The 24,832-nt window shown below is 38.8% G+C and overlaps 1 protein-coding gene across 1 annotated transcript in view; it reads left to right on the top strand.

The window, feature by feature from the left end:
* Positions 1 to 370: 370 nt before the first annotated feature.
* Positions 371 to 24,832, top strand: part of BANP (BTG3 associated nuclear protein) — a gene marked incomplete at its 3' end in the record, with an annotated part of 68,856 nt that continues 44,394 nt past the window's right edge. Inside the window, exons 1-5 of the mRNA XM_010155152.1 lie at positions 371 to 515; positions 1,934 to 2,028; positions 3,328 to 3,527; positions 21,011 to 21,133; positions 21,863 to 22,038. Of these exons, the coding sequence (XP_010153454.1) occupies positions 446 to 515; positions 1,934 to 2,028; positions 3,328 to 3,527; positions 21,011 to 21,133; positions 21,863 to 22,038 (664 nt within the window). The remainder of the gene's footprint in view (positions 516 to 1,933; positions 2,029 to 3,327; positions 3,528 to 21,010; positions 21,134 to 21,862; positions 22,039 to 24,832) is intronic.

The raw sequence follows: 24,832 nt of genomic DNA, 5'->3' as shown, positions 1-24,832 counted from the left end.
AAACATCAATTTAAAAGAGAACACTTCATTTTTTATTTTATACCGTTGAGCTGCCAAATCTCTGAAGCTAAATCTTCTCTGTCCATTGGGAAAATGAAAAAAGGTGAACCAGCAAGGAAAGCTTGAGCTCTTGTCTCAGTCCTGGTATGGAAAGATAACTCAGAGACGTGATGCAGGTAGTTCAGTCCTTGGCTCTTCCATGAGGCTACCCAGTGAAGTGTCAGTTGATAGCACTGGATGATAATTTTGTAGGTTGGTCACTTCTGTTAGGAACTGCATCTCCTTTTGTAGAGGAAGAATGAAAAAATAAACACGGTACTGATATATCAAGTATATCTGTATTAACACTCTTCTTGCTGCTGTTTTTCAGGGTTGCATGACCGCTAAAATTACTTACTTGGGGGCCTGCAGTGGTGTTTGACTGGGTATTGCTGCCTGGTTCTGAATGATGTCAGAACAGGATTTGGCAGATGTTGTTCAGATTGCTGTTGAAGACTTGACTCCAGATAACCCAGGTACAGTAGAGATGGTAATGACGGCACGAGAAGGATCATTTATAGTATTGCCCATTAGCAAAGTGGAAATCACTGTTGAGCTTTTCTTAAGAATATAAAGCAGTGCTGCAGATTTATTTTTAATGTGCTTCTTAAGACGACATACCTGGGTTTCAATAGCTTAACTTGTACATCTTCAATACTCTTTAGATCAGATTACTTTTTATTTTACTTTTAAAGGCTTTATTGCCTGGGTGTTTGTTTGGTTTTTTTTTTGTGCAGGGGTAGACTAGCACCAAAAGCTTTGAATGAAATATGGCTTTCTGCAATCTTTTGTTTTCCTCCAGACCAAATGTATGTTTTGACTTTCCCTCAAATGAGAACTGTCACCCTGCTGTTATGAATTGGTTTACTTGTAAAACAGTTTATCTCATACGTTGTTAAAATTCTTTGTATGTGTAGCAAAATTACAGTAAAATTGAAAACCGCTTCTGAAAGCAAATATTGTGGTATCCCTTGCTTTGAACTTGACCTACTAAGTGAAAATGAGTTGAGATCAGCTATAGGCATTGATCTTGTGTTGTTACAGTTGATCAATGTTACTGTTGTTACAGTAACTGCAGTTACGGGAAACAGAAACATGTATCAAAAAACTTTTTCTGATAGGAAACAAAGAAGTTACATCAGAAATATTCCCAGAGAGCTGGAGAAGCTGGGACGCACCTGTCCCAGCCTGGTTAGTAACTTGACTTCAGGATTGTCAGCCAAGTGTCAACCTTAAACAACTCTTCCTTCGCTCAGTTTGGAGCAGGCTCGAGTTCCTTTACCAATCTCAGGCTGGTCAGGGCTCTACCTCATGATTTTACTGGCCAGCCCTTCCAGTTCTAAATTCAGTTCTTTTTTGTTACTGTTTTCTTCAATATGTTCACTTTCCAATGAAAAAACCCATAGGTCTGTGCATGTAAGTATTTATTTTGGAAAGCTTGCAGGATTTTGTTCATGTGTATTGGGGAAAAATAACTCACTGCTACACTAAGTAGTGGGTGTAATTCTAACTTTGTGCAGAACTTCAGGAGTATTTTTTACAGTTTTGTATGAACATGAGGGTTCAGAAGCCTACAGAATCTGTCAAAGCAGAACAGCTAATGTGGCTACGCTGCTGCCTCCTGATAAGTTCCTAAAAACCCAATAAAATCCAGGATAATGCTTGAGTGTTAGATCCTCAGTGCATTTTAAACAGAGTCTTAGATTTGGGTGTCTTTTGACAATCAGTAAACCGTTGTCATATATTTAAGAGGAAACCTAAGCAAGTGTAATAGAATGCATACAGTGTTAATGAAATGCCTTTTACGTTTATTTGTTTTATCTATTTAATGTATTTTTAATTCAGGTCTTGTCCTCTTGTATTATAAACTATGACTGCTTATTTTTCTTTGCAGTTGTGTTGGAGAACCATGAAGTGACAGATGATGATGTAGAGCCTGCTCTAAAACGTCATCGTATAGAAATTAACTGCCAGGACCCCTCTATTAAGGTTAGGATAATGCATTTGTCTGTTCTTGTTTGTAATACCGATTAAGTTCACTTTCTTAGGGAAATATATTAAAAGAACGTAAAATAAACTGTTCATACAGGATTTATTCATAGCCTTCTTGTAAATGGCTGTTAATTTTTGTGCATAGGTTTAAAAATCTAGATGATTGGCTAATTTTCCAGTGTAAAATCGGTAGCAAGAATTTTATATGTAATATAAAATATCATCGCAATTTAATTCCAGTGACTCAAACACCACTATTGGCAGATAAAGTGAATACGATTGACCCAAAAGATAAACTTGACCATGTATTTGTACAACAATGTTTAGATACATTCAGCATGTTTTAAATTATTATTTTAAGCTAACAACATTCTCCTAATAGTTAAACTGTATTTGGTTCAGACTCAGTACCTCAGGCTTCTTTGTACTTGCAGAACTTCCCTTGCTGTTCTCACTATTGTGCTTTAACGTTGTTTTTTTGTCTGGAGTGTGGGTAAATGAGTAGTATTTTACTGCCACCTACGTTAACTAGTGTGCAATTCTGTGTTTTTGAAGTGTTTTTGAAGTCGGGAGCTCTGTGTGGAGAGAGCCCCCGGTGACAGCGCTGTACACCAGCTTGTTTAGGTGTGCACATTGTAACGGAGGGCCACGAGGTGGCATAGTTGCCGTTTGCAAATAAAAATGTGTGTAACGTTACCCTCTAATGGCCTATTTTTCCCAAGAGAAAAGAAGTAGAATATGCTTTCCTTTTTTTCCAAAGTGCTTTGGAAAACAGATTTTATTTATTTGCTTTTCTTGATTTGCTGTTCAGAAGACAAGTTAAGTGAGTGGCATTAATTGTCTCTGAGGTTATTTGTGTTGAGATAATTTCCACTGCAATCATCTGAATTTTATCTGTTTGGGCAGGAAAATATCTTATTTAACTTTATCCAGGAGGATGCGTTCATAGATTTATAATCCTTTTGTTTTTATATGTATCAAATGAAAAGCTTTGGCATGTCATTGCAAATGATTTTGTGGTGTATGAAATCATACTAACTAAGTACTTAGGTGAAAATGTGTTTGGATTGGATGCTTTTGGCTTCTAAATAAAGATCTAGAAGAATTTGAGCATGCTAAAATGCTCCTGGATGTCATCAGTTTTGTACGTGGCCGAATGTTGTCACTAGGCACGCTGCTAGTTCCTTTACAATTGTTTTCCAGTCACATTTATCTGGAGCTTCCTTATGTGTATGCTGCTGAAGATAAATGCGTAGGTCTCTAAAATCAGTTTCTTTTGCATTCTCCCCTTTCTAGTCATTCCTGTATTCCATTAATCAGACAATATGCCTGCGGTTGGATAGCATTGAGGCAAAGTTGCTGGCGCTGGAGGCTACCTGTAAATCATTGGAAGAGAAGTTGGATCTTGTCATGAACAAACAGCATAGCCCCATCCAAGTCCCCATGGTGGCAGGTTCTCCTCTTGGCGCTACACAGACGTGCAATAAAGTACGATGGTAAGGAAAGAACAGATTACTCATCAGTGTGCTTTTTAAAATAACGTAAATCCCTGTCTTTGGCATCGAGCGCTGCAGCTTTCTGTAGAGCTGTCAAGACCTCGCTGTGCTGTTTATGAATGTAGAATTAATTTATCTTGAAGGTAATTTTTGTACCAGTTTCATGATGTTATTTAGAAGGAGACGTTGGGCTACGGACAGTCTGCAACTATTTCCACATTTCGTTGTGACTTAAACCAGACTGATTCATCCGTCTTCTGGAAAAGTCTCATCAGCTGTTTTAGACATGTTCTTTAGACTTGCTTTACGTTTATTTATATGGTTGTTTTGAGTTAATGAGTTCATCATCATTCTAATTGCTTCTTGTTCTCCTTTTATTCACCAGAAAAACAATGGAGTTTGTTTTATGTGCTTGTTTTTTAGAGACTCTTGCTAGAATAATATCTGTGCTTATTTTGGGGTTAGAAGTTGGAGATGGAAAATCTGTCAAATAACCTAATCCACTCTGAGGAGAGAGCAGGTTTGACCTGCAGTACCTTTATGGATGAGGTGCCGAATATGGTTTTAAATACTTACATCGTGATGTGCCTGTCACTTTAGTGTGGAGATGATTCCAGACAGAGAAATACGCTTATCAAAAGGCTGTTTTGTCTAACAACATTGCCCTCCTCATTCATATTTTTATAGCTAGAAAAAAATGTAATACTTCTTTAAATAATTATTTTTTATTCTCCCTTACAAAAGTGTATAGGCAACTTTCACATGTCATACCATTCTAGTCAAGATATACTAATTTCATTCATCTTTTGTCAGTCTCTTTTTCCATCTTCTGATCTTCTTTATCACTCTAGATTGCTGAAAATTTTTTTGTATACATATTTTGGAGTGTTATACTCAATGCAGTGTTTCAGGTGCACTAATTCAGAGCTTTGTAGCAAAAATTAATTCCTTGCTTTATGTTGTGGGACATGTCCATGTGAGGTAAGGAAAAAACCCCCAATCCCAGAAACATTACCCTTTTTCTACTATGCCACTACTTGCTCTCTGCTTTACTTTTTTTTACTTTCAGTACTGCTATTTTTATGTTGTGTTTTAAGTTAAAATCATTAAGCCGTAATTGCATTTTATTATGATATCTTTCAGCTGGTGCATTTATGAAACAGGGTGGGGTTTGTTCGTACTGCCATAAGGGTTCAGAGTTGGAGATTTTTTTATGTAAGATGGGTACACTCTGCTCATGTAGCTGTGCTTCTTGCATAATGCAGATGGCTACCTCAGTTGTTCACTGAGCATAATTACTTCTGTGAAATATAGTCTAACCTTTTTAAAAGATACCTTATTTGTATTTAAAAATACAAAATTATACACAACCCAGTATGTTTCTTGATATCTGGTTTGAAAAGTTCAAAAGTCCTTTTAATTTTCAGCATAAATGTGAGTGCTCTGCTCCTTTTGCTGTAACAGTCACCTGTCCAGTTAGGAACAACTGATGTACTCAACATTTTCCAGAAGAACTTTCCTTTTTAGATGCCCAAATACAGTGTTTGGGCCCCAGTTCAGAATTCCTTTATTGGTCTTTGTGCTGATGCTGAACATGCTGACCATTGGACATTCTCCTGTTCCCTTTTTCCATGCATTTTTTCTTAAAATAGGTGCTGTGTCTGCCTTTACCTGTGATTTTGAAGGCTTCCCAGTCACATGTTTAAAAGGTTGTTTATGGCTAACCTATGTATCAAAAGAAATTAAGTACATGGGGTAACTGTTTGGATCATAGAGCAAGTAACTAGAATATTACACAAGTGTTTTTGCTAAATACTCTATATCAATATTTATTTCTCAAGGGACCTTCTTTAGATGTTATTTGTTTTTGTCGTTATATTAGAAATCTTCAAGTTCATGTGCATAAGCTGAACTACTTACTGTGGTTTGTGCACAAAAGACTTTATAAACTTTTTCAGGAATACATGGCCCCTTTAGGAATCATTAATTCGTGTTCAGTGAATACTCTCCTCTGTAAATTGTACTATTTTGAGTTTCTCATGGGACTTGTCAGACCTGAAGTTATTTTTTTAATCTCTAACCACTGGAAATCTGTCCCATCTGTTAAGGGTGAGCTTGGTGTTTAATCTTTAATTCTGGGTGTGCACATTTATGCTGATGCCCTCTCAGACAGTCTGAACGTGATTTAGATAGAGGTCTCGAAGACTGTTGGATTCTCTGCCCCAAATATTTGTTGGTGTTGGAAGATGCACATTATCAAATGCATCGTGCCAATAAAGCACTGAGGGCGTTTTGTTCTTTAAGCAGTCTGTGGCCTATATGACTCAACAGTTAGGGGTGTATGTGTTTAACTTGATGTTAGTAACACATCAGTATCACTGAATTCCCTGTCTCATTCATAAAACCTTTATCCCTTGTTGATTGTTTCTGACTACAGCCTGCCTGGATGTTTCTGTTGTATCAACTGTGTATTGTTCCCTCTTCCCCTTATGTTGCAGATGGCAGTGGAGAGCTGCCAGCAAGAGTTAGTATTTTGGGTAGTGATTTTCAGCGTCGGCATCTGAATGAGATTCTTCAACCTCTTTCTGCCACTACAATAATCCCAGGTTTACCACTAACAAAATCGCTGTATGTAGCAGAAGCATGTCAAGCAGATGGTGCTAGGCTGCCAGTTAAGCAGACTCATTCTTTTTCCAATAAATACCTTATGGTTTGTGATCTTTTCAACTCTACAGTGAATTTTGTTTACAGTTTTTCTGGTAATTTAGTTTCTTGCATTAATTTGGTGTGTGAATTTAATATAATCAAAATTTGTTTTGCAGCAGTACACACAGTAAAGCGTACGAGCTGTGTATTATAAATTCACGCAGTTTGATTGCTTTGTGCTGTTTGTGCTTTCAAAATTAAATTAACTTCCTAAGACGTGTCAGTTTGACATGTGCTTAGGTGGCCATGCGATGGAAACAAGGACAGCGTGGACCGAGGAGCTTGCTTCTGTGTCAGCTTGTGATGGGGTTGTGTCGTTACAGCGCAGCAGCTGGATTCACAGCTACATGCCATGGCCTGCCTTGACTGGGGTGTGGAATTTGATGCTGTGGGCAGCGCTGTGCGTGGCTGCTTACAAGATGGGAGGGATGCAGTATCATCCCTCCGTATAGCTGCGTTAGGGGGCAGGAGGCTCGCTTTGTAACGCGTGTCAGGTTTGCGTTCAGTGATAAGTTGGCTTTTCTGTTAAACTTAACACATTGTTTTATTGGCATAACTCGTACTTTTTTTGTGTGTGCCGAACTGTTGTTTCCAAGTTTTAAAAATTCTTATTAGGGAAATGAAGCAGAAGTTTTCAGGGAGTCTTGCAATAAATCAGGAACCACCCCATGTTACTAGCTCCCAGGACAGAAATGTAGTGCATTTTAGAGTCTCGTTCTGCTTTCTGTCTCTTTATTAAACACACGAGGAATGATATGTGTGGAAATCTTCCAACATCTTCTTCTGGATATGCGATTTTCGAAGGCTTTCTGATGTTTCTTGGAAAACTACGAAATGTTGAATTCAGAAATTACAGCACTCTCTGCTGCTCTTGATACTTCACCTAAGTCCATCTTCATGAAAGCTGGGTTGTGGTCTCAATTCTTTTGTTCATATTGTTCACTCTGATCTGCTGTTACGCTACTTCATTATATACTAGCTAATTGCAGTGGAGATAAGGAAGAATCAAAAAGAAAATAAAGGGGAGGCAGTGCTGTGTAATGAATAATTGGTATATATACTTGAGATACAGAGGAACAGTCAGCTAACTTTTCCATCTCCATGTAAAAAGTTAGCTACAGCAAAACTGATTTCCTTTCAAAAGAAGTTTTCTCCTGTTATTCTGTATTTGTGAGATGCAAACTCTTGGGGGAAACAGCAATAGGCCACAAACATTATGGACAAAATCATAGCTGTTTTATTTCAATAAATCACATGAAAAGTGGAACTAAACCAGCATAGTTTTTATCTTATGTCCTCTGCCGTTTTCACTGGACAAGCCTCATGTTTACTGTGTGCTGCGTGACGCTCCCTACTGTGGGACAGTAGCATATGCTGCTGTGGGGTAATGAATGACACCCTTTTGACTTTGTTGGTGGGATGTAGCATTTGAGCTCGTCCTTACCCCAGACTCATATTTTAACAGGTGTTTAATATCTCTCAGACCTCTGTCTTTCTGTCAGATTTGGTCAGAAGAGTGCCAAGTATCTCATTTTCTTTGAGGACGGGGGAAAAAATAGAGTTTTAGAGAGCATTTTCTCAGTGTTTAGTGGCTGCTGCTTAAAAATGTGTAGGTGTCAGGATTGCCTTCAAAGATATAGTGTTAATGGAGCTTTTAAAGTTTCTCTCTTGGAAAAAAGGCTGTCGGAAGGTTTCAGAGCTAGTAGAATGGGTGGCAAAAATCCTTAGGTTGCACCGAGTTATGTTGAGCTGTATGGAGCATGAAAAGAGCCAAGAACAGTAGCAAAATAATGTAATAAATTAGTAATGGGAGTAAGTGCATTGTCCCGGTGTTGTTAGCTTTGTCCGGCTTTGTGCAGCGTTAGTACAGCCCTGCTTTTCCATCCAGGAAGTGATTGTCTCTCTTCCTCTGTCTGCAGCATTTCCTGGCAGTATGGCTATTAAAAACCTCTGATTTCTTTTCTTTAGGAGGTACCGTGCTGATCAAAAATTCCAGTAGCTGCTGAAAGTTTTTTGGATAGGAGAATTGGTGCAGTGCCTGATGGCGTGTCAGTGTGGCAGCCTCAAATGATAAGTTTGAAATTTAGCATGTGCCCAGGTCTTGAGATTTATAAATTGATGAACACACGCCGTGACAGTGTGACTAAAATTTCTTATCCATGTTCTGAAGAAAGTATTTCATGCGAAAGATTTCAGCCCAGAAACAGTGTTATTTTTGTCAATGCCTTTCCATTAATCATTTTTCTGAGTGAGTAAGCCCAAGTATAAATGGTTAAGGTTGATTTGCTTCAGATAACATAGGAATTTGTTTTGGTTTCACAGAACCCTCCATCATTTGTTTTTATGGGTATTTTCTGCAAATAGTACGTTGTACAATTCTGCTCTGTTTTTTTGGAAATTTTTGGTGGGTAAATAAATGTAAATGAGAGCAGTTTTTAAAATGTGTTGATTTTGGAGAGGATGTAAATTTAAAATTGCTATTTTCTTCATACTTAGTACAAGTGTTTCTGATGAAACATGGAAATTCATAGGTAAATGGAGTTTTCCTTTTCCTCCCATATTTTTCTTGAGCCTTTGTTATGGTAAAACTGAAATACAGACCACATAGATCTGGTTCCTTACCATGTGATTTGTGGCTAACTGATTAAAGACAGTGATTGCCAGGTGTAGAGATAAATTGTGTGTATTTTTGTGTGTCATGGCAACTGGAGAGGCAAATGGAATTGCCAGATTTAACACACTGGGTTACTCTGCAAAGACCTAATGTGGTATCCTTGAACAAGGCTTGTAGCGGGTTGGACGTGAGCTTATTAAAGTGGACGTGCTTCGGGTCGTCTTGTCCGCAGTTAATTGTGCTGTTGGTAGGCTCAATCAGCTGGTTTGAGAAAACAGCATTTGTCTTTTTTTGTTTTAAGACACAAACTAAGGTTTTTTACGTGCAAAAGAGAAGGTTTGATGCAGTTGCGTACCAGATGGGATGTATGAACTTGCTTTATTTTTGTAGGTGTAGATCATTAATATGTTTGTTTTCCCATGAAGTTTAATCAACGGGGTGGAATAGCTTGAGAAGAACAGGATTTGTTCATCCGCTTTGTTTGCGGTGTGCCAGTTGGCAAGCCTTTTGGCTCCAGATTTCCCAAGTTCCAGATCTGTGTTTCTGGTTGTTTCTTTGTTTACAAGTGGTTTTGTAGTTAAATAATGCACAGTTGAAAACTGAGATGATTTTAAAGGAAGTTATGGGGATGGGGTGGAAAGAACTGTAGGATGAGTGTTCTAGATTTAGCAAAACGATTGTTGCTGCTGTATAAAGCCTTTAGGAAAAAATCCAAACAAACCTAAAGAAATAAAATCAAGGTGTTGGTGTAAACCCCAAAATAGCTAGAATACTATTTCTTTATATGTATTTCTTTTGAGTGTGTTACAAACCCCTCGACCAACGTAATTTCATGTTATCGGGTATTGAACAGCTTTTTAAATTTTTGCTGCATTTTTATCATAGGGTTTTTTATAGATTATAATAAATTAGCCTACTATGCTAATCCAGGCTTTTAAAAAGAATAGTAATTCTTCAGTTCTTATCATTAAGTAGTGGCTGGTGTACGTAGTTAACCTCTTTCCCACATTTGCTGCAGTTGATGCTGTAACTCATGAGGTGATGTAAACCACTATCTAAGTTTAAATTATGGCTAGTTTTTATTTCCTTTTTTTAAAAACCCATTGATAAATTCACATTGTAAACTTCACTGTCTTAAACTGAAGTTATGAGCTAACCCTTCCCTTCTGGAAATACGTCCTCTGCAGGTCTGAAGATACTTGAAGTAGCCAGTTTGAAACAAAGCATGTATTGATGAGTGTAGTAACCTGAAAGATGGGTGGTATATGGTTTATTTTCAAGCTGCAGGTACATTACCCTGCCTGCTGTGAGCCTGATCTCATGCACTGAACTCTAGGCCTGAAAAAATATTTCCCAGGAAGCAGATTCAGTCCTCAAGACAACTGGGCAGGCAGCTCAGCGAAAGATGTCAAATTAAGCCATTTTTTGGGGGGTGAGAGGAAGTGGAGTGTTACAGATGGTGTCTTGAAAATACAGTCAGAGATTTGGGGTGTTAATCAGAATGGATTATGAAGGTTTTATTTGGAGAAGCTTTGGAGTTCATCAGGTTTTCAGAAATTCTTGTCACTTTCCATAAACAAACCAGGTTTATTTATCCTTCAGTATATCTTATGTTAAAGTTTCTTGGGGGGGCCCTCATCCGGCAGCGTCTTCAGTGCAAACCTTTAAGTCTGGGAGTGGCTGACGAAAACACAGATGAACTTGTGTCATTGTTTTGGACTGGACCCTGTGGTATCGATAAATTAACAACCTTTCCCTGTCACTTTCTGTCATCAGTCAATGGTACCGTGAGCAAACATTTATTTTACGTTACCAGTTCAAGTGTCCTGGCTGCAGGTTCAGCCAATCAGAGTTCTGTTTAAAATCAATGGGTTTGTTTTCACGCGGAGTTGAGGATGATTGTGCTGTGAATAGCTCTTTCATGCAAGTCCAGTCTGTTTATGTCTGGGCGTGGAAGGGGTTGACGGAAAATGGCACAGTTGTCTGTGATCTGTTTTCACTGCGTTCGTTTCACGTACGCTCACAATTAGGGATCAAAGCCAATATTCACAAAATGTGAAGATCATTATTAAAACTTCATGGCTTTAGAGGATTTTACCCCTTTTTATGAATGTAAAAATTTTGTTTAGAATCTCAAGCTTTACAAAGAGCACATAAATACAAGCAAAATTTTGATATTTCGATAAAAAAAATTCTGGTAAAGGGGAAGTTTGACTAAGGGAGTCAGAATTTGAACTGCCATTCATAATTACATCAATTGATCCACAATTCTGTTATGTTTCATGTCTTTTGATGCTTCTGTTTTCAGTTCTCTCATCTCCTGTTGTGTTTTTCTTTTTTTAAAACCTTACTGCATGTGAGCGATAAAGGGGTTTCTAACACATGGATTTGTGTACAGACACACACACTCACTTGTTTTCAAGTTGAATGCAAAGTATGTTTTGTATGGTTTTCTTAAATGAAGAAGTTAGCTACTATCACCTTAGAGTGCCAGGAAGTGATGAGCAGTGTTTTAGTCTGGAAGGATTGTTGTGTCGTGATATCTGTAAGTGGATAGATGAAAACCCCAAATACCTTCCGGAAGTGTAGTAGACATGTTTATCTGAAAATTATGCTTCCGTCTTCTATTCAAAAATTCAGCTTATGAAACTGAACTAATGAAAAGAAGCGATTCTTTGATTAGATGTCAGCCCTTCTCTCTCTATCCAGCTGTATTGAGTTTGTGTGGTGGGGTTTTGGTAGTGGGGGATGGGATACTGGGGTGGCTCCTGTGAGAAGCTAGAGAAGATTTTACATTTAGTCCCTTCACTACTGGGAGTTGAAATTCACACAGGAGTAAGGAGAAATGGCATCTTGGATTCAAGAAGCTTGTACAGCAGTGTTCTCATTGGAATTTCGCATTCCATTATGGTTGCACTAAGATATTCAGGAGCCAAGTGTTTAGTAATTTGTTGTTGGGATTTGATGAATTCAGGAACGATGTATAGCTTCCAGATAGCATTTAGGTTGAGAGTGCAAGGTCAGTTGTGGAATGAAAATAATTTAATACCAACATTTCATCTGTGTTTTGGAGAGTTCAATAATTCATGCGTGTATGGGAAGGAACTTAATCTATAAAACTTTTTAAACTGACCAAAATTTGAACTGGGTTGATTCATTCTCCCAAGTCCAATTTTTCTTAAGTTAATGGTTTCTGGTGAAATACTGTTTATAATAGTCCAGTGATTCAAATGAGAGCCTTGCAAGTAGCAGCTGATAACTTATGTCTGCGAAATGGATGCAAAATGTGCAGCTTGGCTCTTTTTAATTGTGGTGGTAGTGTTTAAAATGTTCCTCTGAGGCTTAAAACACTAGAAATAATCTTTAAGAGAGATGTAATTTTGAATTCCTAAATATACTAGCCAAGGTTTTCAGCAATATGCATAGAAAATGAAGTCCTAGGTAATAAACTTAATTCAAGTTTTAGAGAAAGCTTTCAGTCTTGTATATGTGTTACAAGGTTTAATATTTCACTTTGTGGCAGGTAATCATACGCTAAGGTTTCCCGGTTGTTATTCTTCACCCGTGACAAAAGTGAAATCCTTTAAATCAGGAGGTTTAAAGCATCGGAAGTAGCTTGTGCTTGCTCTGAACCACATGTGGGTAAACAGTTCGTTTATTCCCACTTAGCTAACACACAGGAACTTTGTTCTGCATCTGAGGCCTTAGTGAATCCTTTTATTTCACTCTGTGAAGAAACTGCGTATGTGAAAGTGATGGCACCAAACCCAGCAGTGCAGTTCTGAAGGCCCTGGTGGTGCAGTACTTTGCCGTTCACAACAGTAAGCTGAGGAACGAGAGTGCACACAGGATTTGCCCTGTGTGCCAAGGCATTGTAGAAATCGCCATCCTTTAATTGGACGGGTGTCTGAGCATGAGAGAGGCGTACACAGGGATCAAAAAGGCTTTGAGTTTTATACATAGATTAGAGGGACATTTTCTAGTGTAAGTAGTGTCTAAGAACATTTAAAACCAATTACAGGAGTATTAAAATGGGGGTTAACCTACCCCCTTGCCGAATCCCCTAAGGTCATATTGGATGAATCCTGGGGAAAGATCTACTTTAATTCCATGGCTCTGAGAGCATAGCCAGCTCTTGCATTCAAGAAATAAATGTAAAGGGTGCACAACTTGAGATTTGGTTCAGGATAGATGCCTTCATTTGGCTCATGCTTTTCCTTTTGCCTAAATAAACCATTGAAAAGGATTACTGTGTTTCATGAAAGTGGGCAGCTTTTACCTCATGAATGTTGTAAAACGGATGAAAATGATTATTAGGATTGTATTTTAGTGCAACTCTCAAAATCTTAATAGAGTCAAAGCCGTGATTGTGGTGCATATGTTACATGCTCTATACTCTAAGAAGTAATTTATCAAGCATATAATAAACAGAAGGGGGCAGAAAAGCCTTATATATTCATATGGATTCCAGTTTTGGGAATTGAAATATTTTTAATGTTACAGTCTCTGGAGATGCTTGGGAGTTTGAAAATCCAGCAGGAAGAGCACTCCCTGGAAACTGTTCCTGTAAGTTGGGGTATTTAATTCTGTGAGTACCACAAAACGAATGAATGGAAAGCAGCCAGTCAGTTTGTGAGTGAAGGGGGCGAGTTGTCATCTCCCTTTGGAAACAACAAAAATTTAACGTGAATTTCAAAATAATTTGCATAGCAGTTTACACCAGATTAAAGTACCAGTAATACTATTTTTAAAAGTTGCAAAACCAACTGGTCTTTCTGCTTATGGAATATAATACATAGCAGTAGAGTTTTGAAATAATCGACAGTGTTCTTGGAGAGTCCGAGATTTGCTTTAAGCAAGGTGGGAAAGAGCTATAGATGGATTCTGAGCTTCAAAAGGATGAAACAGCCTGACATCTAGCAAGGTCTCGGCAAGGTTGGTAAGATGGCAGAGAGCCAGTCTTCCATCTGCTTTATTTGGCAACAGATGCTATTTAACTGATACGTTTCCAAACGTAAAAAAACACACTATTTGGAATCTGAATGTCTTTCCAAACAGAATTTTTCCTTTTTGTGGAGCTGTACATTTTTGCGTATCTTTAGCTCAGTCTCTTTGTTCCATGTGGAAGGGTGGAGTATGAGACAGGAAATCTGCTCCTAATAACTTTCAAAGTTGTGTTCTTTGTAAAAAGTGAAGAGGGGTGTTTCTTTAACGTCCCCTCAGGGTATATGGAAATTAAAGTTTCACTAGCAGCATCCTTGGCCTTTCTGTAAAAATGTGTGTGTGGTGGCACGTGTGCTTAACTGGCTGGGTAACTGTGAAAAGCAAGAAGGAGACATACACGATGGAAACTGTTTACGGAGCGACTGTTAAGAGCTGTGTGTGAGCTCTGTTTGCAGGAACTTAATGGTGTGTGTCTTTGCAGTTTGTTATCTGGTGACCATCGAGGCTTCACATCCTGTAACCAGTGTCTGGAAAGCCAGCTTATAACGCTGCTTTCTTCACCCCCAAACTTCTAGTGCCATGTAAGTCAGACTCAGGCAGATATTAGATATAGAATTTGTAGGAAAATTTGGGAAATAAATCTGGAAGTAGCCAATAGTATAATAAAGGATTCAAAGTCTTTGCTTTTGTTTCATACAGGGTTTTTTTAAACATACAGCAATTTCTGGTTTAATACTAAGGCTGCAGTAGATAATTTCATTCATAGTAACTGTGTTCAGTATCAGTCACGCCTATGTATTTTGTTATGGAAAATGACTGTCCTTCCCTTGTGGATCAGCCTTTCTCAGGTCCTGTTTAACATTCTCCAGTAGGCTGCAGTACTGCTACCTCGCTACTTAGGGAGGGAAGGCTTAAACAAGGGTAACACCTGTAAATTTCTTTCTATACCGTCTGGGAAAAAAAAAAGTTTGTTGTATTTTTGAGTACATTTATCTTTTAGAGGCTTGTATTAACCTGTTAATTAAAAGCCATGACCTGTCCTTCTGTCCAAAATCAAAAGTGGGCAGGTAATAATTCATGCCATTTCTGTTACAGTATTTTTCTGTCCCAGTTACGTCGCTTGCACGTGGCCTGGATGTGCTGGGTTTTGCTGCTCTTGTGTATCTGCTTAGGCCAAAAGGTTCTTTGGAGACATCACTGAGTGTTTGTTTTTTTTATGGAGTTTCAGTAGTGTTTGAACTAAGATAAACTGTTCTATTTTGGGTATTTCATAAAATCCAGGGTGTGAAGTTGCTGGTGTACCCATACAGGTGGTGTAAAATGCCTGAAATAACAAGATTGACTGTTTTAAGTGGTAGGTTCTTTGGGTCAGTTGTTGTGTTATCTGGCTGTTGGTTATTTGGTGAACTGGTTGGAAATGGGTGTTGTCATTTATGGATGATTACACTCGATTGTGCAGGAGTGTTTAACTTCTCTCAAAGCAGAATAATCCACAACAGATCTTAACAGCTTTTAAAACTGCTTGATGAAATTGGTCTTAAAGCTAGTAATTAATGTGTTTGACTCAGCCAATTCAGAGGCTCTCTCTGTAGGTAAGGCTGAGTACAGTAACCTCTATAGATGTGTTTTGCAACTTGGAAGATGTCTGGCTCTTACTTGCTTGAGCTGAAAATATGGTATTTTCTTAAACTGTTAACAGTATGTTTTAATAAATACTGCGTTCGCTTTATCTTTCCTATAAATTGATTACAGCTTTCTCAGTGTTCAGATCCATGAACCTCTCTCCAGAGATGGCTGGTGTACTTTGGCTTGTCTGTTTACAGGACCTAATCATTAGCGCTTTATTTACAATGTCTGCTCTGATGTGATGTTCCAGATGCAGAGAATCCAAAGATAATTTTTGATGACTGAACTCTTACTGAAAATGATGGATAACACTGCTGCTTTTCTGGCAATTGGCTGTGACTAGGCGAATGCAGGGTTTAGGGACATTAAAACTTTAACTCTTCAGTTGCCCATACAGCTCTTCCCTACAGCAGGTGTCCCACTGGTCTTCATCTTGGTGAATGGTCTGGTTGTGGGCAAGTTGTCTCTCTCTGGGCAGATGAGGGGCTGCGTTCATTTTTTTGGCACAAACCCCGAGGAATTTTGTGTATGCTTTGCTGGTTTGTGGTTTCGTTCACGTACACCATAGTGTAAATTCATAAGTCAGTGTTCTTATTCCTGCTTGGATAAGGGAATCTTAACTGTGTGTGCAGAAGGCCGAGGAAGCAGGTGGTCATCAAGAGGAAGGAGCATTTTAACATTATCTTCCTTAACAGCGATGAAAAGATCCAAAGAGTGGCTGTTCTTAAAGGTGAACACAAGTGTTGGGGAAAGATAAAAACAGAAGGAAACCACCACACTTCTAAAATGGTGTTTTTCTATGTAATTTGAAAAAAATGTAGTTTTTCTTCATTCTTCCAGAGCCCCCACACATGTGAGCGACACGTTTTCAGTCTTTGTGTTCGTCCCCAGCAGTAAACGGGAAAATACTAGTGTTCCAGGTCTCTTTCCCAGACTTGCTTTCCTTAAGGCTGTGTCTGGCTGGAGAGCTTTAGTACAAGCAGCGTGCCGGGAGTAACTCCAACTCCTGCCTTCCTCATCTCTTCTCCTGCGTCTCCTTCTAATACGTGCGCTCGAGGAAGGTGAGAAGGACAGGGTGAGAAGCCCTGCCTTCCAGACGTTGTAGGGACGGCAAAGCGTTACGCGGACAGGCGGCAGCATTTCCTGACGCTGTGGCTAGCTGAAAGTCTCCGAGCTCTGATTTACCTATGTGCACATGGTCACAGAGGCTCATGAATGGTAACAGAGGACTCTCTTCTTCCTTTTCTTTAACTGATTGAGCACTGCTGTAAACATTCAGTTATCTGGTCTATATTAGTGTGTCTAGGAAAACAAGAAGAATAACTTTGTGCCTGAAAATTTCACTCCAAAGTTTTCCCACAAGTAATTTTCATCCATTTGGAGAAACGCTTTTGATCTTGTACCTTATGGAAGATAGAAATGTCAGTTCCTTGTGCTTTATTTTTCTCTCTAAAGGAAAACCTCATCTGGGAAGAGGACGAGATGATGGTCCTGGTATTGCCAAAGGTTCTTTTATGTCACTGGCTGCATTCTGTGTGACTGATGGGTTATTGGCAGTGAAAAACCAACACTTAAGTCTAATGATCATATCTATGACTCACACGTTTTCCATACAGAAAATTACCTTTGGCAGCAATTTTCTTATGCAAAATATAGAATGTCCTTTTATATAATAATAAAAAAGCAGAGGCTAAATATGCATGTGTGAAAATCGTTATCTGGTATGTTTATTTTTTAGAAGCACTTTCACCTTTAATTAACTGATTTAACAGATTATTTCGGAAAATGCATTTGAAAAAAATTTCCCAAAATACAATGTCTGTAGGTTGCCTGCATTTTAAATTTTTTACTAAGCTGTGTCCAAGAACAGGCAAATTGCAGAACCAGTCTCTCCAAGTTTTAATGCTTATGGGGAAAGGAATATGTGAACACAAATGGAAAGTACTGAAGCCTCTGCAGCAGCACGGGGTTTCTGAAGCACTCCCCCTGACCCCTCTTAATATTTTCTTTCCATCTTCTCCGTGAGTGTAGTACTGGCATTACTCATAGAAAGAATTGCTTCATTTGGGGTCTGAGTGAATATCAGCAGCTTTCCTCCTCCTCCTTTGTGATTTTTTTTTTGTTTGTTTTCTGTATTTTAGTACATAAATAATGATTAAGGTTGTTTCATCTTCAGTGGCGATGTACAGACTTGAAAAAAGAAATAGGAATAATCCAGAGTAAGGATGCACTAGGCTGTAATACGTTTTCATGGGTTCCTCTGGATTTTGTCAGGTTGGCCCAATATTTTGCCATTGCACAGAATTCCTTGTTTAATTTCATGTAGATTCAGCAGATTTCTTATTGTTGTCTCTATACAATAATTAAATCTGAAAACAGAGAATAGAACATCTCGCAGGAAAGCTAATGGGAAGCATGTTCCCAGATGCATGGGGAATCCTATGGATATCTTTCTCCTGTGTACAAATTGGGGTCTAAGGCAATCTTGTGAAATTCTCCTTTTTTCAAGCATAATGGCGCCTTTTTGTATTGGTCCCAATTGTGATTTTCTTTGTCTTCCGGTTAAGTAACTGTTCAACTTTCACAGCATCAACTCTGAAAAATTCCTGCCTCGTGGTGCCTCGTTTTCAGAGTTTCTCAGCAGATTCTGTAGCTATTCTTGTTCCACGTAGAATATGGACCAGAACTGTAGTTTCTCGGTTAACATTTATGACCTTTTGAAGGGTTACCTCACCCTCCTCATGCAGACAGCTTTTGAAAGTGTTGTTCTTCAGGAGTTAAGCATTAAACATAAGAAATTCCTTTTCCTTTAAGACTGAAAAAGAACCCAGTGAGTTTTACTGGCGTCTCTGTGTTAGTTGGTGCCGAAGATGAAATAGTCTTTTATCCAACACTCGTGATTCCTGGTAACAGACAAGGAACTTCATTCAGTTATTTTCAAACTAGCTGTAGAGTTCCTACTCAGGTGGGTTACTCATGGAGGAAGGTTAATTACGGGATGTGGATTTGTTGTGCTGTGTTGAACATTTCCAAATGCTTATTTTAGCTGTTCTGTAGCACTGTGCTTAGTGTGACTGTTCCCTCCCAAACTGTTTTACAGGTTCTTTGAATCCCTACAACTTGGTAACAGTTCATTTTCAAATGTGAAACAACTGATGGACAATTGGATGGTGGTTGTTGCGTGTTACACAGGTTTTCCCTGTGTATGTGGTGTCTGGTTTTGCCTTTGTGCTGTATAGCCAGGAAAATACGAGTCAGTAAAATGGTATGTTTAGTTAGTGGCTCCTCCCAAAACAACTGTGAATTTTTCCTGCCAATAATCCACTCTACTAACTGGGAAAAGTTAATTCCTAGAGAGGAGCCAGTGTTTTCATGGGTGTTTGTTTAGGGATAAATGTATATGCGTTGAAGTAAGCAAGCTTGAATGTAGATTGCTCTACTGAAGATGGGATAAATCTGTGCTGCTGGATTGTACAAAATAGTCGCTTATTCTAAATTTTCTTAAATTAGCCATATACCATCCAGCTCACTCTAGATTGTCTTCCTTAAAAATGAATACTCCTTTAAAAAAATAAAAGGGCACACACTACGACAACACAAGCCCCCCCCCTCCCCCCCCCCAATTCTTCCTTATTCTATGCCAATTTTTAGTGCTAAGGCTCTTTTTTCAAATATAAACTTAATATGAGCAAAATCCCAAGGACTTTATAAATGTAATTTTATTGCATTTATCTCTACAGCTGAAATTAATTATTCAGAGTGTTCATTAAAAATAAGCTTTGGTAAGTGACATTTTAAACAGGCCTTCAGAAGTGATTGCAAGAAAGATGGTGATAAAGAACAGTGTCTAAAAGGAAGTGTAAAATTCTTGAACATTTTAAACTGGCCTGTTAAAACTTCAAATGTAGCTCTTTGGACAATTTGGGGAATGTAACGGGAATGCGTATTGCTGCTAGATGGGAGGACTGCCGGCATTGCCACATACTGGTATTTTATCAAGTGTTTGCGTGGAGTGTTTTTAAAAATTGTTCAGTGCTGGCACTAGGAAACTAGGCCAAAGTTGCCATTTTTTAAAAATAAAAAAATACGCGTTTTTCCCCCTTGATAACGGAGAAAATTTTGAAAAGGTGATTATGAAAGCATCATAAACCCCTGTCCTCTGGATAGCAACTAAAAAAAGTACGCAGCAGAACGCCGCCGTTTATTGCTGACTACAGTTCGAGCTTCACACACGAGAGAAGCTGTAGCACAGTCTGTACTTGTCTCTGGTTAGACAGACGTCTTCCAGAGCTTCCCAAAGTTTGCAGTCCAAGGGATCGTTGGCAGCCCATGAGGAATCCCATTTGTTGCTAGCAACAGATGCAGTAAGAGGGAGGCAGGGCATTAGGTCCTGTGGCTTTCTGTCTCCAAAAAACCTGTGGTCAACCATTTTATCTGTGCCAAAGTTGGGATCCATTGATTGTTAGCTCTTAGGACAGTTTCTTATCTTCAGGCCTTAATGATGGCTTTCTTAGCGCTTAGTCTTCTGTAGACAGATGAATATTCAAGCAGGCAGGCGCTCTGTTACAGCCGAAACAGACAGAGGGTTGCTGTCATCAAATTTGTTTAATTCGTGTTTTAACAATTAGCCAAGGAATACAGTTAGGAAAAATAAATGACCATTAGTTCTCAAATTTCCCATGAGCACAGTGGAAAGAGTCTTAAATATCAAACCCATGCCTTAGAATAGTGACTAATGGCATGGGAATAATGTTCCTAATCTCTGAAACCAAATTAAATGATAAGCTGCATGTTGGAGACAATTATTTAATTTGTATTTACCTTTGTATTACGGTGTAGACCTGGTGCATTTTTCCGTGCAACACTTCTCTAGTTATTTCCTTCTACCTTGTCATCATAAGTGATACAGAAGGCTTCCTGGTTTCTTGTGCACTAAATGCTTTTCTGTTTGTTTTAGATTTTTGGGTTTTGTATGTGAAATGCAGACAAGAAATAGTTTAGTCTTGTCATTTATTTAAAGTTACAGCCTGTTCCTGGTCTGCTCTGATGACCCTGGTACCAGTCTTGTCTCCCTGCCCTCCACAGGTCCCCAGCCCCGGAAGACAATATGTGCTTTTTAACTAAGCTCATCATCCTATTTTGCAATAAACACATTTACATTTTGTTTCCTAGGAATTATTCTACTAAAAATGGTGTATTACCATGTAAGTTGGCTGTAGTATCTCTGAAAATACTCACTCTTGGGCTTCTCAAAACCAAGAATTCGGTGGCTCTTTGGAGCTGTGATTTACAGACTTCCGTGAATCTCGAGTTGATGAATTCTTTATCGCTTTGCCAGGGGTCATGGATTTTTCTATAATTCCAATGAAGCCATCCGTCCTCTGAAAAACATTTGAGTACTTGAAATGGTAGAGGTGTCAAATTCGATGGATTACCAGCTTTAGCATTTGATACATAACCGCGACGCTGGCAGAAAGAGGAAGGCAGTCTCTGTTTTTAAGTAGGCTGTTTAAACCATAGGCCTGTGTTAATGTATTATTTATAAGGTATGCTCCTTTACATTCCATTTTCCTCTCTGATTTTTGTCTTGTAGTGTTGTCCCTCAGACTACAGTAATACTGAACAACGACCGGCAGAATTCAATTGTAGCCAAGATGGTTGGGCAGGAAGAGCCATTGAGCAGAGCAGCGGATTCTCTGGAGAATATCCTTAGCAAGTTAGTAGCACTTACGGGAATCTTCCCCCTTCGTTCCCTCCTTTGACAGATCAATATCAGCCTCTGCAGCAATTTGAAGTGCAAAATAAGGAACGTTATAGGTAATAGTGGGGGGACAAGCATTGAGCTGGTACTTGGATATTTTATCAGGCTGACAGTTCTGCCCAGGGAAGCCTCATATTGGCACTAGAGGTACAGAGCAATGCATCGCTCCTGATGGGGAGGGAATATCTTGGATGATCTGGCATGAGGTCAGTGTTAGTTGGCAGCTGACAGTTGAAAGAGTGAGTGCCCATAGGTACAGTTTTTATACATGGATGCACGATCACTTGGGAATATGCCAGGATTGTGTATTGAACCAACTGAAGAAGGAATATGCAGTGGGCCAGGAAGGCTTGTTAGAATTGTACTGTCTAAAGTAAATTTGAAATGAAGTGGAACTGGAGATTCTGGGTGGAAAGTGTTCTTAAAAAATGTTTAAATAAATTATTTAAATATTATTTTGACATAGATAGGCTTTTCCATTGATGCAGATTTAGAAATTGTGCATCTAAAACTTACTACTTCTGCTTCAGTTTTATTATGCTGGATAGAGTAGGCTTGTTTAAAAGAGTATGCTTTTAGAATGCATTTAATTTTGCCAATTAGTGTGTTTGGTTCCCTTATAATGGTGCTATTCCTGATGAAGGATTGCGTTTTCCCAAAGTTATGTACTTTTCTTTTCCGTAGTGCTGTTCCTGGACGTAGGCAGAACACCATAGTGGTGAAAGTTCCAGGGCATGATGACAGTCACAATGAAGACGGAGAGAGTGGCTCTGAGGCCAGTGACTCAGTTTCCAACAGCGGACAATTAGGAAGCCAAAGTATTGGGAACAATGTCACGCTTATTACGCTGAACTCTGAAGGTATGCTAATCTAACAATAAGGCTGCTTGAGCAAAGTCGGTGTGGTGGTGGAATGAACTAAGATTCAACTGGAAGCTTCAGAGATCATGTCAGGGGTCCAACCTTGAATTGTTAGGCAGCACAGCAAGCACCATGTGGGAGCGAATGCATCCCAATGAATCGTTCCGGTGTTTTGGGGATGTTTTTTTTCATTTTTCTAGTTTTGCAGGCAGAGCAGCTAATTAAAATTACTTGTAAAATATAAAAAGTGTGCCCCACTACAGCAGTGTAGCTTTATATTTTAAACCCTTTAATATATCCAACTTGCAGGATTTCCTATCACCAAGTTGAAATGTTGTTTCAGGAAAACAAATGCCTTCTCTGGGAAATAAAACCTACTAGTCCACCTCTTCCTGTAACTTATTATGACTCAGATGTTTCTATGACAGTGCACTTGTGTAATTCTTATGAACGTAAAATAGTTATTTTTGCAACTATAAACAATTTTAGTAAATTAATATTAGAAACAGTGTTAACAGGATAGTGTATAGTGCCAGATTTTTCTGAGAATTCTGAAAGTCTTGGACACAAAAATCAAATGTAGTGAAATTAAGAATTTTAGACTAGCCTTATATTGTACTTTATGTGGTTGGAAATAAGTGAAATCCATGTTACCTGCTATATTTTAATCGCAAACAAGATGATATATGGGATGCTGAGTTTTAGGTGAAAACAGCACGATAAATTATGTTTTATGATTACTTTGAAAGTATCAGTGTGAGGGTTTGTTTTTTTTTTTAAATAGAGATGTAATTTGAATCCTAGACTTCAATTTAATAATTTTCCGAATTACTTTCTCAAGCATATTTATTGAATATTTACTTAAGTCGTGTTCTGGATGTGGAAGTTCATATTTACATTCATGTACCAGAGAAGAGTAAGCTGTTTCAGGGAATTATTGCAACAGAATGCATTTAGGAGGTGACCTTTGTTCTTAAGAGATAACTGTGTTGCTATTTTGGTCTCTAAAGTTGAAACAGAAGGGCTTTAATTTAGGAGTGATTCAGTTTCTTCTGCATGATCTCCAGCCATTGGTAAAAGTATGTGAACAGGTTAGGATACAATTAGTGGTAAGGATTAATTAAAATGGCCTGAAACTAAGTATTTAAGACTGCTTTCAGAGATGTTAGAACTGGCTAACAATTCAACAAGATGCTTTAAAACTTGAATACTTAGAAACCTTGAGAAGTCAGTCTGCTGAAAGTCTCACGCACCAAAGATTGTTTCTGAAAATGTTGTTCCAAGACCTGTGGTTCTTCAGTTTATTATGGATACTCCTACAACATATGCATATTACAAAGAGCATTTCAGTTCTGTTATGTTTGTATGTCAAGACAAAGGGTGTATGTTGCTTCCAAAGGGTGTTTTATTTTGGGTCAGTGTGGAATTAAAGGAGACTGAGACTGTCTGAGGAGTTCGTCTCAAAATGGATCGTGTTGCAGATAGTACTGATATTTGGATGTGAAAATACATGTAAAACGTAGCCTCTGTGAAGTCTGTTAATATTTCGTACAGCTCAGTGTCAGCTGTGCCAGGCACAAGGTTTCTAGCTTTAGGAGGGTATTTGTTCTCTAACGCCCTTTTTGACTTGGTGGTTTGGCACAGATCCACACGTTGTTGTATATATGTAAATTTTGAAGAAAGAGCTAATCCATTAATGTCTTCAGATCTGATTTTCTTCAGACCTTTAGAACGCTCATCCATTAAAAATCTCTCCGAGATTGATGAACGCTTTGAGAATCAGATTAGTAATCCCCCACACCTTCCTCTTGCCCTCGCGGAGCTGAGAGGGCCGCTTGCGCAGAAGGAATGCTAAGCGAACCAGCCTGCAGTATGTCACAGAAATTAAATGATTAATAAAGGAAGTGATGAAGAATAATAGGTCTGTTGTGCAGACTTGTTTTCTTCAGCAGTGAGAGGCAAAAGTTACAGCACCCATCAGCCTGCTTTCGTTGTTGGTGAAAGAATTCGGAGTCACTTGCGTTGCTCAAGGGAATGTCGATTGTAAGGGGGGCTGAGAACGGCCCTCATGGCCTGAGACTAAACAACAGGTTTTCAGTGTGCCTCCTATCCATTGTCTTGTGTCCAGAAAGCAGAACTGCACCCAGTTTACACTTGAGCTTTAGCTGATTTTGGATATGGCATTGATCTGTGGGTATTTTCAGAGTTTAGTTAAAAGATTTATATAAGGCATTGTTTGCTCTCTGCTGGCTGTTTTCAAAGAGCATTCAATCACATATGGTGGTTTAAAAAATGTTAGTGTTATTGCCTTTCTATTCCTGAAAAATCATTATACAGAAGCATGGAGTCCAGTTCCCAGTTGCAGTAATGGTCTAGAGTAAGGACTGGTGGGTTTTTGCTGACTGAACAATCTGACTTCATTCTATCTGCAGCTATATGTTACTCCTTTTGTGTGTGCAGTAGGGCATGTTCTCACTTTTCTCTGAGCAAGTTACTTGGTTCTTTCATTTGCTTTTCAGAAAACTGGAAATACTTCAGTATTAGGAAACCCTTCTTCACCATGAGGGTGACAGAGCCCTGGAACAGGCTGCCCAGAGACGTGGTGGAGTCTCCTTCCCTGGAGACTTTCCAAAGCCCCTGGACTTGTTCCTGTGTGATCTACTCTAGGGGATCCTGCTCTGGCAGGGGGTTGGACTAGATGATCTCTAGAGGTCCCTTCCAACCCCTCTCACTCTGACTCTGTGAAAATGGTGACCATTTCACAGATGCAGTTAATGGGCTGCAAAGTGTCAGT

Source organism: Eurypyga helias, unplaced genomic scaffold, assembly GCF_000690775.1.
Source record: "Eurypyga helias isolate BGI_N326 unplaced genomic scaffold, ASM69077v1 scaffold617, whole genome shotgun sequence".
Classification (NCBI taxonomy): Eukaryota; Metazoa; Chordata; class Aves; order Eurypygiformes; family Eurypygidae; genus Eurypyga; species Eurypyga helias.
This window is presented reverse-complemented; position numbering and strand designations above follow the sequence as displayed.